General features: G+C 40.5%; 1 protein-coding gene across 1 annotated transcript in view; it reads left to right on the forward strand.

Annotated features, from left to right (window-relative positions):
* The window catches only part of LOC131771490 (uncharacterized), a 118957-nt gene that overhangs the window by 50659 nt on the left and 52276 nt on the right, over window positions 1-16022 (forward strand). Inside the window, 24 exon segments of the mRNA XM_066158925.1 lie at window positions 182-486; window positions 1144-1282; window positions 1539-1864; window positions 2326-2467; window positions 2591-2913; window positions 3359-3500; window positions 3963-4288; window positions 4675-4816; window positions 5176-5498; window positions 5892-6036; window positions 6386-6714; window positions 7409-7550; window positions 8131-8453; window positions 8807-8948; window positions 9606-9931; window positions 10433-10574; window positions 11091-11395; window positions 11904-12042; window positions 12429-12754; window positions 13242-13383; window positions 13703-14025; window positions 14414-14555; window positions 15042-15367; window positions 15748-15889. Of these exon segments, the coding sequence (XP_066015022.1) occupies window positions 182-486; window positions 1144-1282; window positions 1539-1864; window positions 2326-2467; window positions 2591-2913; window positions 3359-3500; window positions 3963-4288; window positions 4675-4816; window positions 5176-5498; window positions 5892-6036; window positions 6386-6714; window positions 7409-7550; window positions 8131-8453; window positions 8807-8948; window positions 9606-9931; window positions 10433-10574; window positions 11091-11395; window positions 11904-12042; window positions 12429-12754; window positions 13242-13383; window positions 13703-14025; window positions 14414-14555; window positions 15042-15367; window positions 15748-15889 (5562 nt within the window).

Consider the following 16022-nt stretch of genomic DNA (forward strand, 5'->3'; position numbering starts at 1 on the left):
CCTCCCAAATACTACTTTTGTACCACAATCAAATGAGATACGAAGTCTCATGTTGGAAGCGTGGCAAACGTGGTAAGCTGTTCGTTCCCGTGCATACTTAGCTTTTGAGTCCTACAAAAGTGTTAGGAAAGCCACTTCTACGCTCTCAATGCTTGATCAATTAATCTCCTTTACCTTGCAGACCGCTGTAACATACCTCTGGGTCTAGAAGACAAACGTCTCAGTCCAGGGTCTTTGTCAGCGTCTACTTACTATAATCATCACCTGTCACCATGGCATGGCCGACTGAACCACAGATGGTCATGGAGTTCTCGGCGCAGAGATGTTCACCAATGGTTCAAGGTTAACTTTGGTTATGTAACAAGATTTAAAGGAATAGCGACCCAAGGAAGGCAGGATGCAAATCAGTGGGTAAAGACCTACATTGTCAGATTCAGTGGTGATGGTGTTAGTTATGTGCCTTACACGGAAAACAGGCGCATTAAGGTGAGTTTTTTATTAAAATATGGATGATGAGGGTGAAATTTTGAAGTTGATCGTTTTGGAGTGGCTGTAGTTTCCGATTTTAATTAGCATGTGTAATTCTGAGCATACAGCGTTTCTTGTCGATTGAAGATAATTCTTTCCACATAAAAATTACCTCAATCTTTTTTAACCTTGGACTAGTGCAATTTAAACCCAGCGGAGTTTTAATTTGAGTTAGAGATCACTTTCGCTCGTCTGAGTAAAATCTGTACTGAGGTTTGGACAATTTATTTTTCTTTATACAATTCAGATTACCAGGCATAGATAGAAAAAAGGGTCTCGAAAGTAATCAAGGATAACATTGCTTTTACTTCCTTTTGTTCTATGATTGGCTAGAAAACTCGCGCCATCCTCTCAACCTATCAGGTTAAAAACCAAAACTAATCGCGAATTTGTCACGCACGTTTTTCGCGCAATTCTTGCGCTTTGAGCAGTTTGCGCACTTTTACTTTTAACTCTCATCGTATCGCTGTTATATATTTCCTTTCCTCTGAGTAGCTTTTGTAGTCTTTGTAATTTTGGTTTTACGACACTCAATCGAAATGCACTATCTTGATGAAAGGCATATTATTTCTTTACGTTTGCTTATAACCTTCTCACCACCTTCTCATGTCTCAGGTCTTCTCTGGTAATAGTGACAGACATTCCATTGTGTTTCATCGTTTCCTGAAATCTTTCACTGCTGCTTTCGTGAAGATCCATCCAAAATCTTGGTACAGCTGGATTTCAATGAGAGTTGAACTCTTTGGTTGCACAAGTAAGGTTTTTTTTTCTCATCTTAGAGAAGAGGAATATCATTTGCAATGAAATTTAGATATACGTTTGTAGCAAACCTCTCTGTAAATAGAGTAGATACCGATGAAGCGGACTGCAGTCTTCCCCTCCCGAAAACCAATGGAGAAATGTAACGAAAACAGGTCCAATATAAGGTGCTCTTCTCCTCTTACCCCTTTTCCTATTTCGATGAAAAAATGAACAAGCAGCAGTTGACATGCATATCATTGTTTTGCTAGGTGCACTCTGTAGCACTCCTCTAGGTTTACAGAATGGTCGTATCCGTAACAGTAGAATCACTGCATCGTCCGAGTACAATGTGTACCATGCAGCCAGACTTGGGAGACTGCATCTGCATAAGAGAGGTAGATATGTGGGGGCCTGGTGCGCAAAGCACAAAAACAGAAATCAGTGGTTTAAGGTGAACTTTGGACGGCTGATGAAGATCACAAAAATAGCTACTCAGGGTAGACAGGATGCAGCCCAGTGGGTGACGTACTATAGAGTGTCATCCAGCGTCGATGGAATACACTGGCAAATGTATCGCTTCAAAAACAACGATATGGTAGGGAAATGTGACATGTTCGAAATCTGCTTTTGATGTACACTTGGTTGGTAATAAGCGCGTTTTTACTGATTGAAAGTTTATAAGTTAAGGTGGTAGGGGGTTTCGAAGAGTGAGATTTTGATAGAACCAAATTTATACAAGCAGACCTAATTCAATGCTGTTTTACCTTCTTCATAAAAGTGGAAGGAGGTACAAGAGTTATTCTGCAGTTGTAGGCTTAGCGAAAGGACGAACCCCAATTGAGAGCATAGAAATGGGAACAAAACAGCGATTAAAGAAAACTTGGAACTTCTGACTGTTCTGAGGAGTATAACGCTACATCCCTCTATCCCAACTCTGGTCGTTCACAGGCCTCGATAGGCCAAGGTGTAACTGTTTCAGTTGACTATTGTGCTAAACGTTTCGTTCATGTTTTGGCATAAAAATCACTCTTGTTTTTTGTTTTCTCTTTTTTTAAGACTTTCCGTGGCAATAATGATCAAAACAGCGTCAAAATACAAGCTTTGACTCCCGCCATATATGCACGAATCATTAAGATTCACCCGTGGGGATGGCGAAGTCACATCTCGATGAGGGTGGAAATCTATGGATGTAGAGCTGGTTAGTAATTCTGTCAGCTTGTCGATGAATATTCGCCAACTTTGAATTATTACCCCTTCATTTTGATGAACAATTCTGAAAGAGAAATCTTACCAATGATTTGACGCGAAAATCTCCTTACAGATCCCTGCGATGTTCCTCTCGGTCTTCAAGATGGCCGTGTTACTCCATCTATGCTCACGGCATCCTCCATGTATAACCACTACTACGGTCCCTGGAGTGCCAGGCTCCAGGCCAGGAACTACGGTTCCACCCGAGGAGGCTGGATTGCGAAGTACAATAACAATAAGCAATGGTTACAGATTGACCTGGGTACAAAGTGTCGAGTAAAGAGGGTTGCTACCCAGGGCCGATATGATGCTAACCAGTTTGTGAAGTCTTATACGGTGTCTTACAGCCTGAAGGGTGACAAGTTCGTGCCCTATACAGAGGGGCGAAAGATAAGGGTATGAAACTAGCCTTCCTATATTTAAGTCTGAATCATAATTATAGTATCTGCAAAATAATTACAGATTCGGTTGCGAGTTAGTTTCAGAAATTTGATGATGACAATTCCTTTTGTCAAAAAGGGATGCCCAGGGCCATTGTAGACGAAAAGGAAACAAATATTTCAGATAACCGTAGTTAAGTTGAAAATTACAGCAAGCCACAGGGAAACCAGCCACTAACAGAGCACAGCCAAGGAGATGAACTCGGGGCAACCGGGAACTAATCCAATGAAAGGCAGGTCAGAAGACTTGAACTGAGGACCACTCGACCACTGCACCTCCCTGTGAGATATCCCTTTAAAGAATCATTCCATTTAAATTCTCAGATATTCGTAACGTTGTTACAACTTTATTACAGATTGTTAATTCGTAGAAATGTTTAACATTTTCCCATTCATTGCAGATCTTCCAGGCCAATATTGAGAGATACTTTGTCGTAACCCATCGCTTCTTCAGGCCATTTGTGGCTCGATTCGTGCGAATCAATGTCAGGAGTTGGTATGGATACATCTCTATGAGAGTTGAACTTTACGGCTGTAGATTAGGTGAGGAGCAAATGAGGTATTATTAAAGAACTTAATATTGCGTCGGATGTCAACGACTTAAACTTAAACTAGTTTTGGTAATGGTTATCCAGGGTTGTTTTAGTTTTACTTCACTATGGCGGTGATTGGTCTAGAAAATTCGAGTCATGTTTATTAGCCAGCCGGGTGCGAAACAAACCAATCACGACTTGAACACTTTAGTTTTCCACCACAGAAGCCTGGGTTTGATTCCAGGACTTGGCGTTACATGTGGGTTGAGAAAGTTGTTGATTTTCTTGCTTGGTCTGAAAGTTCTTCTACAGCCCCTACGGTTTCACTTTCTCTAAAAAGCCTAAATTCCAAATTCCAATTCGATTTAGAAACAGGCGACGAATACTTACCACGTGGATATCCCTCGGTAACGGCCATTGAACTTGTATTTATTATTACTTCTTTATTTCTTTCTCTCGCTCTTTACTCAAGGCCGAATGTGTAACCAACCAATGGGCTTACAAAACGGACGCCTCAGAAATCACTTAATGACAGCGTCTTCTCAGTGGGATAAATACCACGCTGCTTTCCTGGCGAGACTTCATCGCCCGCGGGCTGGGAAGTACATGGGTGCATGGAGTGCCAGGAGCAACAACAGATACCAGTATCTACAGATTGATTTCACAAGGCCGTCCAAGATCATCAAGATAGCTACTCAAGGAAGGCACGATGCTGATCAATGGGTCACGCAGTATTATATTACGTACAGTGTGAATCTGGTCAATTTTGTGGAATACAAGGAGAGAAACAATAGGAAGGTATGAACGTTTGTAATCATTAAGATATTATGCAGCGAGAAGAAATTAGCGCCCTAGGGAAATTACGTGACCGCATTCGATTGGGAAAACATTGGGTCTTTGCAAATTGAACATGTAATTGAACATAACGACCATTAGCTCGACGACAATTGGTAAAAGAGGAAAAGAGCACGAAAGGGGGAAAGAAACTGTAAAGAAGGGAAGAAGGAAAGGAAAAAGAAAGAAAGAAAAGACAGAGGAAAGAAAATAAAAGTAAATGATTTACAACACAAACAGAAGATTATCCTCTGCTTGCTTAGCGTCCATGCATAACGTGAATTTTTACGATATGTCGCCTTACTTTTCAGAGGTTGCTAATTCACATTTTTTCCCTAATCCTTCGATAGTACTTCACCGGAAATCGAGACCGTAACAGTGTGGTCCACAACCCATTTAATCCTGCGATTCGATGTCGTTACATCCGGGTTCATCCTTGGGGATGGTACAGACACATCTCCATGAGAGCTGAGTTCTATGGATGTTTCACAGGTGCAGAAGTGTTCATTGTATTTAGGTTTACAGCAAACGAATGAAGTATTTTCCAAATTGGTTCCAAAATGGTGAAAAAAAAACTTTTAAGCAAGAAACAACATTATCCACATAGGAAGCAGACGTTCTTCTAACCGAGAACATTGCATTCAGCCCCAAGTTTTTTCCGAATCTTATTTCGGTTTGAGAAATACATGTACTTGTCTAAATAAAGCTTTTGGGACTACCAAGCAACTTCACATTTGTGGTAATGGAATGAATTCTTTGTGAAATGTGGCTTCTAGTTGTTCTGATTGTTAGCCACGGTTGTGGAGTTGCTCTTACTTGTTAATTGAGGTTAATTTTTCCCTTCTTTTCAGACCGTTGCACCATACCTCTTGGTATGGAGGATCGCCGTATCTTGTCAGGACATCTTCGTGCTTCATCATCATACAACTACAACCACGGCCCCGATCGATCACGTCTCAACATCTACGCCAGTCACAGCCGCACAGGGGCCTGGGTAGCCAAGTATAGAAACACTAAGCAATGGCTGCAGATTGACTTGAGGCAGATGTGTATCATCAAAGGAATCGCCACACAGGGAAGGAGAGAAGCTCATCAGTGGGTGTCCAGTTATGTTGTCTCATACAGCAAAGATGGCCGAAGGTTTAGAGCTTATGCAGTTGGTGGAAGAGTAAAGGTAAACTTGTACACAACTTTACATTTGTTTGTTCCTTTTTGTTTGAAGTGGTTGGCTTACGACTATTCGATAACTTACGGCGGTCTACCAGGGAATCTTAGAATAACGAACTGTCGGGCGCTGTTCGTTAAAACAGAGGTTTGCTAAAACGGGAGCTCGCTATAACGGACGTTCGCTTCAACAGACGTTCGTCATTACGAAGAGTGATCGTGGGGATCGTAATTACGCGCTTCTGCTTGGCTAAGGGAACGTATTTGTTAAACGTTATACGTTATCCGGTATTCGTTATGTATTACTGAAAACAGGTGAAATAGCTCACTGTGTCTATAATAAGAAGACATAACCAATGTCAGACTTACTTACCTCGTATGCTTCGTGGTTACGTTCACGCAGAGATTCCGTGGAAACTATGATATTTACCATACTGTTGCCCAGAGAGTATCACCTTTCATTAGAGCCCAGTATATAAGGATTCATCCCAAGACCTGGAGGTCATATATTGCCATGAGAGTGGAGTTGTATGGGTGCCGATATAAAGGTAAACATTTGAACACTGCAAACACGATGTAGCAAATCAGCAAAAGATACTTTTGTTGAAATCCTACTTATTGTAAGACAACAAAAGCGACTTTATGTTGGAGATGATTCTAAGACTTAAGATAATTTCTGCTGGTGAAGGTATGAGTTGAATTTGAGGGAGAGAAGAAAAGTAATTAACTCTGAGTAATTAAACTGTAGAGCTGCGAAAAGCATGAAGCGATAAAGGTTTTCTTTACTGCTATAGATCAAGGCTTGGGGAATTCGTCATCTTGACATCTACTTTAACCCTTCAAAATAAGGAGAAAATGTTTATACATCTCTTTGTTTGTTTCTTTTCGGTTTGCCAGAATATGTATGCGACAGACCTCTTGGTATACAAAGTGGCCGAATCAAAAATGCGGCCATCACAGCCTCATCTCAGTGGGACAAAAACCATGCTTCTTGGCTTGCCAGACTTGGGAACATGCGCCGTGGCAGACTGATGGGTGCTTGGTCTGCTAAGAAGAACAACTACAATCAGTGGATTCAGGTTGATCTGCACAGGTCCATGAAGGTCACTGGTTTGGCTACACAAGGCAGATATGAAGCCGCACAATGGGTGACAGCGTTTTATGTTCTCTATAGCGCAGACGGAGTGAAGTTTGCTAAGGTTAAGAATTGGTGGGATGTGGTGAAGGTAAGCGTTAGTTTAAACTATCGTGTTATTTGTGTTTATTTTTGTGTGTTGGATAAAGTATGCAGGAATCTAACAATGGACCCCTATGTGAGTTTAGGTGGCAGGTTAGAACCTTTACGCGACCAATTGCGAAAGTTACGGGGCAAACAATCTATTTGTACGTCATCGCTGTTTCCTCTGTGTCCCAGGATTTTGGGGTACACAATACATGCACTAAAAGATCTAGTCCAAGCAAAACAATTATTATTCGGAGGGTTGGTTTCAAAAGCTTCAGGTGATTTTGTGCCGGAAGTGTGGGACAGAAGTGTAGGCGTGTGATTTTTCATACTCAAGGTAAAGGTTAGGTGGGTGGCTCATTAACACAGACATGAGACGCGAGCGGCGACCAAAAGTACAGAGCCTCCACGTCTGAAGCGCTTTGATGCCGAATAAAAAATCGGACATGCCTTTTTTTAGCCTTCTAAGCTAAACGTCACATACAAAAGGTTATAGAATAAAGAACTCCCAACTTTCGGTCATTGTCCGTATATCTAACACTGACGTGTGTGCTTTAACTCCCTCTTGGTCATAAGAAAATCCACGGATTAAGCTTCTTTTTTTCGTCTCGAAATGTACGTAAAGGTACCACTCTATGTCATTGTAAGGAAAGATGCTCTTATTAATTGATTCCGTGAAAATAATTTTTTTTTCATAGACTTTCCCTGCCAATGTGGACAGATATTCCATACGCAACAATCCTCTGCCGTATCCCATCTATGGACGTTTTGTTCGACTGCAAATGCGCGGCTGGCGATCACACATTTCAATGAGGCTTGAGTTGTACGGTTGTCCATGGAGTAAGTCTGTTTGCCATGTAGTTTTTGGAAAAACTCTTATCTCTTGTAAATGTTAGATGCTACTCTCTCCTGTAAATGCTTCGAAAAAGGAATGTGATAAGCAATGATTGGATGAGATTGAGCATGTCATGAACCATCAAAACCGGGGTCCAAGCTATCTTCCAAAGCCGAGGGCTGAGGCAGATAACACAGATACGAGGTGTGATAATTCATGATATCATGCGAAAACCGAATTTAATGATTAGTTAGTAAAGTAAGTCTAATGCATGATAGTATATTTCATGACAACCGTGTGATAGTGTCTTTCTATAGAGAACTTAGTTTGCGTTATGTGTAAATTAGCTTTCTAGAAAAAATAACAGAACGCTATATATACAACTGCCAAACTTGACCGTCAACCTTCAGTTATTTTCTATACCAATACGGCCTGCCAAAACTATCTTCAATCCGTGGGGTATCTTCCAAATTTCCACTGAATTCGCGTTAACCTCAGATTTTTTCATACACAGATTGTTACTTCTTTTGATTTACTGCTAACACTCTGAATGAACTATATGTTAATCCTTTTTTTCTTCCTTAGACCGTTGTGATGTACCACTCGGCGTTGAAGATGGTCGCTTCCCCGACCAGCTCATCACTGCTTCCTCATTTTACAACTACTACTGTGCACCAAGAAACGCCAGGCTCCACCAGAGACGAGTGGGAAGATTTGGAGGAGCTTGGTGCGCAAAAAGAAGCGATAGACGACAGTTCCTTCAGTTCGACTTTGGAGGACTTACTCGAGTAACCCGTGTTTCTACCCAAGGTCGTCAAAATTCTGATCAATGGGTCACAAGTTACTATATAACTTTTAGCCGAGATGGTCAACATTATATACCTTATAGAGAAGTACGCCGTACTAAGGTACACTAGTTTGAATCCTGTATAAAAAGGCCTTTTGTTTCGGACTTAAAACCGCCTTAGCTATATATTAAAGGTACGACAGAATGAGCAGTGTGCCTGAAGCGCGGGAAAACGCCGCTTGCTAATTGTCAGTTAGTTCTAGGTTCGCTTCTGATTGGTTAGAAGGGTAACGAAAATTTTTTTTAGACGAATCACAAAGCAGAGTAATGTAAAGCCAATGCAAACCCGGCATACACCTGATACTTGCTCCTAAATCGCTCATGATATGCAAAATATTAAGTTTACTTATTGGTAGGAAGCCATTTTCCAAAAGCCTTAGTGACGGTGGCAAATTTGTTTCTCTCCCTGTATAGATATTCGCTGGCAATTATGACCGATACATGGTTGTCACCAATCGATTCCTGAGGCCACTGTCTGGAAGGTACTTTAGGATTCATCCAGTTACTTGGCGAAGCTGGATTTCAATGAGAGTGGAATTTTATGGCTGTATTATTGGTAGGTATACAATAATTATAAATATCTTATAACAAAGATGCTCTGAGAGGAATTTATTTTCTGCTTGAGTTTTCTGATACTTTGGTTTTCTTATTTAGTTTTTGCGGTTTTTCTAGGCCTACGTTTTGGAGTTTTTTTTCTCCCCAGTGTGGTTTAGCCTGCAAAAATGCAAATTCAATAGGGGAAAGATAAGACGTTTTTATCAACAAAGAGATGAATGAATAAAGAAATTGTATTATACATTTAGTGTTTGTTAAAATGAGAAAAAAGTTAGAAGAAACTCTTCAAGGTCAAGGAATGAGTGAATTTCGTTGGAATCTGGAAAAACTAAATTTCAGTGGAATACTCGTAGGAAAATGTGAGATTCGAACTTTTTAAAACATCCATTTCTCTCGGTTTCATTCCATTGCTATCTGTCGCGCTCAAAATTTCTTTCCGCGATTCGTGGAAATTTTGGTCTGTTGTAAGGGGGGTGCGGAGGGGGGACTGAACGTTACCACAGTATGTTATATTTGTCGTTATCTGATCAAGGGCGTTTTTATTTATACCAAGGAAAAGTCAGGAAAAGAGTAAGAAAAAATTTGAAAACAGATGTGTGTATGTGTTTCCTTATTATAATGTAGTAGTCTCCTCATGCCTGAAATTTTCCTCGGTTAGGTCCAAGATGCGACAAACCACTCGGTATGCAAAATGGCCGCATTCGGCAAACCCAACTATCAGCCTCTTCGAGCTGGGATGTTAATCATGGTCCTCGCAATGCCCGACTAAACTTCCGCCGAACAGGTTCCCGTATGGGAGCCTGGTGTGCCAGGCACAACACCCGCTACCAGTGGCTTGCGGTAGACTTTTATCGAGCCATGCGCGTGGTGAAGATATCTACGCAAGGTAGACAGGATGCCGCACAGTGGGTCACGCAATACTTTGTAGAGTACAGCCAAGATGGTTCCACGTTCACTGACTACAAGGAAAATAGCAACCGAAAGGTAATAAACAGATCAGGTTTTATGAAATGTTGTAGGTATCCGTGTGTCTCGGATTAGCTCTGTTGCAAGTGCTGCAAATTGGAAATGAAGTCTGTGCCTTGTTTTATAGCTGCTAACTAACCCAACCAATCCTCCCATCCAAGAATAAAGAGACTCTCGAGGAACTGATTCGCCTCATCAATTGAGACAAGTTCACCCTTTCCCCGTTCGCCCCCAAGTCTTCAACTCGACTCCTTTCGTCAGAGCGATACATAAGTGTGTCGGATTCTTCAGGGACAGGTTCTGCCTTAAGGAAACGAGTCGAAAGATTCGGGGAGACCTTGTCGAGATGGAGGCGAACTAGTGTGGTCGAATTTGATACTGTGATATCTTTGATGAGCATTTTAAAGTTAATAGATTTCTTTTGATTAAACATGCATTGATTTTAGTCAGCCCTTTCCTTATAATTGCAAAATTCTGAACATAAATGCAAAGTTTTGACTGGTAATGTTACTTTCACAGTACTTTACAGGAAACAGGGATCAGAACAGTGTTGTGCAATATCGTCTGTTTCCACCAATCAAAGCTCGGTTTGTGCGCATTCGTCCGTGGGGCTGGTACAGACATATTTCTATGAGAGTGGAGTTCTTTGGATGCCCAGAAGGTACATTTGCTTAGACAAGAGAGCTCTGAAAATAACTGTCGTAGTCCAAATATCTCTAAGTGATGAGCGCTTTTTACCCAAACGTGTCAAAAGATCAGTTAAATAGAGGCCTTTTCAGAAGATTGATTTATCGTGAATTTTTTGCTCTGACAGACAGCTGACGCTTAAACAACAACTTTTTAAAATCCGGTACTTCTGTTTATCTGCCTGGGACGAATAAGTAAATTCTACGCGATTATTACCTTCACTGGCCACCAACATGACACAATTTTTCTCAATTCTTAGAAGACAAGGTTATTATTCGTTTATAATTTTGCTCCAATATTTATTAATTTAAAAAATCAGACTTCCATATAGATTAGTTTCTTTAAAGTTCTTTCTTGCAATATAATTTTTTTCTACTTTATTCGACAACTTGGACTGGTAACGTTATTGAATTTGAACCTTCAAAAAAAATAAATCTGCTTGCCAGAAGGTTTCTCATTTGGATCATATTTTCCTTCCCCTGAATCCTAGACCCGTGTGGTGTTCCTCTTGGTTTGGAAGACAAGAGAATCCCAAATGGCCAGTTTTCTGCTTCATCATATTACAACCATCACCTTGCACCGTGGCATGGAAGACTTAATCACCGCTGGTCATGGAGTGTTCGATATCGTAACAACAAACAATGGCTTCAGGTTAATATGGTGGAAATCTACCGTGTGAGAGGCATTGGATCCCAAGGCCGACAGGATGCAAACCAATGGGTGAAGAGTTACACTGTGTCGTATGGAATGAATGGAGTGGATTTCACTCAGTATAAGGAGAATAGAAGAGTCAAGGTAACCGATGACCAATTTTTTTACTTTATATTGGCTTTAAGGGAGTGACAGAGAGTAACTCTGATGGTACGCCTCTTTCAAATACTCGTAATGATATACTTTTAGAAATTTTATCAGTGAACAAATAATTGGCTCTTTTCACTTTAGAACTATTTTCCACAAAAAAATTGACAATGATGACTCCCGATACGCGTCGTTTTTTTTGTTTTTTTTTAAATTCTATAAGAATCAAAACCCACTTAACTACGCTTACAGAGGTCTCCAGAAATATTTGAAAGGGTTAAGAGTTCTTTGGTCATGTTAGTTTTCGAGATGGGTGCAATGAAGTTTCGACGTGGTCTCCGTAACTTTTTTTTCATAGCTTTATAAGGATTCCAAACGAATCAGCCGATTGCACTCTATGTAACAGTCACATGACCAATCGCTAGATACAATTTGACTGTACTCGTTATAATGATGCCGTGAACAACTTTTTCACATAATAACATGTGTTTTTGGATTGTTAAAGTTATTCACAGCCAACACAGACCGCCACTCATTGGTGTATCATCGATTCAGAAAGAGACTCCCAGCAGTGTATGTCAGGGTTTACCCTAAGACCTGGTACAGTTGGATATCAATGAGAATCGAATTGTATGGATGCTCAGGTATTTGAGAAGTTATCGCAGAGTAGAAAACAAATAGCAATCAAGTTTTGAAGCTTTCATCAATAAAAAAATGCTGTGCACAGCAGTCAGATACACTTTTATCAGTTTTCTTTTTTCTTTTTTTTTTCCTTTGTTTATTTGTTTTGCAATTGCACGTATAAGAAAACCCGTTTACCGTAAGCCTATTGCTAAGCTATGAACCCCTCCCTCCTTGCGGGGACTTACTAGATTTCAGGCTTGCCAGGAGGGGGGGTGCATGCACTTTTAGATAGGGAGGGGGTGTAAAAAAGGGGCGAATTTTCAATTCTTTAAATTTTCTTCGTTATTGTTTGTTATTGTTTTTTGCCAAAATGTTTATATTTTCGCAAATTTTTATTTTGATACAGCTGCTGTTTGTAACAAAGCCTTGGGTATGAAGAGTGGTGCTATCAGGAATAAGCAAATCACAGCTTCTTCAGAGTGGGACAAATACCACAATGCCAGACTGTCTAGGCTGGGGACAGTCAAACGGGGTCGGTACAGGGGGGCCTGGAGCGCACGCCACAACAATCACCATCAGTGGCTTAAAGTGGACTTTAGACGACCGATGAAAATCAAGAAAATAGTCACAAAAGGTCGACAGGATACCAACCAATGGGTAACAAGATACCAAGTGACGTACAGTCAAGATGGAACACACTGGACCATGTACAGATACAAGAGTAACGATGTGGTACGTATTATCAGCGGCACTTATTGAAAGAAAATATCGTACTACAAGGTTTACTCTGTCAACTAAATCAATGCAGGACTATTTTGTCGTTTCATCGCCTGAGTTAAAGTTAAATAAGAAATTTGCTATGTGGGATTAATGTGAATCGTAATCATGGAAACAGAAAAAATTGGAAAGGAATTAGGACGAAAGTACTGAGTCTACCGAGGAAAACTTTTCCCAAATGCGTCTGTTTTAAGCACTGTTAAAAATGGGAAATCATTTTTAACCCACGTCTTCATTTCTCATGACACTTCCTTCAGTATTCTTCCTACGTTTTAAGGAAAAGCGTGGAAGGCATTGCGAAGGCCTTTCTTATAAATAATCCGATTCATGAAGCGTTTGGAACTTTTAAACAAAACAAGCTTAAAAGTAACCCTTGACATTTCATGTGATATTTATATTGCATGTGCCCTTTAAACTGTTATTTATTGGTTGCATCTTACAGTACTTCCAAGGAAACCGAGACCAACACAGTCTCGTATGTAATGTACTTAACCCACCGGTGATCGCTCGTTTTATGCGCATTATTCCACGAGGATGGTATCGGCACATCAGTATGAGGATAGAGTTCTATGGATGCAAAGCAGGTAAAATAGGGAAGAAAAATATGACATCGAAGCTGTTGTGCATAGACTATATAACATTAAGTCGTGTTGTATTGGGATCAATGGCTTCACGTTGGGTTGGCCGATTGAATTCACACCTCTTTTATTTGGAAAAAACCGTTTTAAGTTTAACCGGTTGATCAAAGTTTTCAGACGAGTTTAAATAGGGTTCAAACGGTTGAAAATCTGAGAATCTGACCACTCTTTCACAATTTATTCTCATTATCAAAATTGTCTTAATTTTCTATTTTCCTATTAATCGCTTGTTACGCTTTCATTTTTCGCCTCACTATAACTGCAGACAAGTGCGAAGCGCCGCTCGGAATCCAAGATGGCCGCATAACGCAATCTATGATGTCTGCGTCCACGTTCTACAACCGATATTATGGTCCATGGTCTGCCAGACTGCAGGCTCGGAATCACGGTGCAACCCGTGGCGGCTGGATAGCTAGGATTAACAACAATCGACAATGGCTGCAGATCGACCTCGGAGCCAAATCTGTCGTTAAGAAGATTGCCACTCAAGGCAGATATGATGCTAATCAATGGGTTACTAGTTACACGCTGTCGATTAGTAACAATGCTGTCAGGTTTTATCCTTACAAGGAAAATAGGCGCACTAGGGTAAGTACACCACCTTTTTGTTTGTTTGTTTGTTTGTTAGTTTGGAGAACTACGTCGAATTAGTCAAAGACGATAATTGCAATCCTTACATTGACTTAACGTTTCCTTTGCCTCCGGCTCGTGATTTACCAACTTTTTTCGTGGGCTAATACGCTACTATTAACCCACGCTAGTAAACCAATGAAAAGTGTGGTCTGTTACTTTTTCTAAAATTTACCACAATTTTTAATGGGTTTACCGATGCAATTAACGAAACGTTTTTGGCGTTGATCGTACAAACAGGTGCTCGTGGTATTTCAGTCTTTACATAAAATTGGATAAGTACTGTTTATTAGACTTAAAATATTAATTTTTTACTGTCTCTCCTATCCTGTCCATATCAAAACAGATCTTCCCGGCCAATCAAGAGAGATACTTCGTCGTCACACATCGTCTGTTCAGACCGTTTGCTGCTCGTTTTGTTCGTATCAATGTCAGAACCTGGTATGGACACATCTCCATGCGGGTTGAACTTTACGGATGTGTGCTTGGTGAGTGCAACTGCATTAATTAGCTTCAGGAAGGCATTTCACAGCGCAACTTTTGAAAAATATATGCATAAAATAAACAAAGTTGGCGGTTACTGTGTTTTTCTTTTTATGTCCATCTTTGTTTCGGCGAACGGTTCAATGCTTTTAGAGGGACGTTTGGAAACGTCACATGCGTTTTTGTATGGTTGCATATATGTGCATGTTATTGTAAGCAGAACGGGAAAAAGTATAATAATTGTCGGAATGTTTTGGATAGTATGATTTGAATGGAGATACGTCATAATTCTTTGACTTATTTTTTGCCGCTTACATTTTGTGAATTAGTCAAAAATTATGAGCTTCTTCAGGTAGCTATCCTTCCCTTCATTCTCGTCGCCTTCATGTTTGAATTAACAGTGGAGGTGTGAAGAGAAATAGGAGATTAGTTACAGATAAGGACTAAAGGGCTGACCAATTATAACATTATAATGACATTCTTTCGCGTAGGACGTCGTTGTAACCGACCGATGGGTCTCCAGACAGGCGCAATCAAAAACAGCATGGTAACTGCCTCGTCTCAGTGGAATAATTACCATGCTGCCTTCTTGGGAAGACTTCACTGGGGTCGCCGCGGACGATACATGGGGGCCTGGTCAGCGAAACACAATAATCGTCATCAGTACCTGCAGGTGGACTTTGGAAGGGCGGCAAAAATAATCAGAATTGCTACCCAAGGACGACAAGACGCTGATCAGTGGGTTACACAGTATTATGTGATGCACAGCTTGGACTTACTTCGCTTCAGCGAATACAAAGAGCGCAACAGCAGAAGAGTGAGTGAAGAGTTATGAGGAGAACTAGCCCTTATATTCTTTACTAAGCCTGGCTCCCCATTTATGGGAATTATCTCGCCGTTCATAATTATCAGAACTGTCCTGGATGAAGGGTCAATTTTTGAAATATGCGCAATACTTTAGAGGAGATCTAACAGAAAGAGGGGAAACTCTCTCTTAAAAAGGGTCAATCGTTTTCTACACTTATCACGCAAGCACCGCGAGTCCTCATTAGTTCCTGGTGTTGTGCACCTTTGGTTTGATTGGTTGTTGTGATTCTTCTGGTTCAAGTTTGATTTTTTTTTAGTTTTTGCTTCCTTACAATGCGTATGAATTGCCTTATGGGTATAGAAAATTAAAAGTTCAATTTTTTCCCACAGTACTTCGCTGGAAATCGAGACCGAAACTCTGTTGTCATGAACCCGTTTAATCCAGCACTCAAATGCCGTGCCGTCCGAGTGGTGCCCTGGGGATGGCGCTCTCACATTTCTATGAGAGTTGAGTTGTATGGATGCTTCACAGGTATATGGATAAGAACTATCATGAGACAAGGAAAAAAAAAGGAAGTTAGAGTTCCGTGAATAATTGTTGTCTTGAGGTTTCGTAACAATCGTATACTAACTAGCATAAATTTTTAGACAAGAAATTAAGTTTG

The sequence above is a fragment of the Pocillopora verrucosa genome, chromosome 12 (genome assembly GCF_036669915.1).
Source record: "Pocillopora verrucosa isolate sample1 chromosome 12, ASM3666991v2, whole genome shotgun sequence".
NCBI classification, from domain to species: Eukaryota; Metazoa; Cnidaria; class Anthozoa; order Scleractinia; family Pocilloporidae; genus Pocillopora; species Pocillopora verrucosa.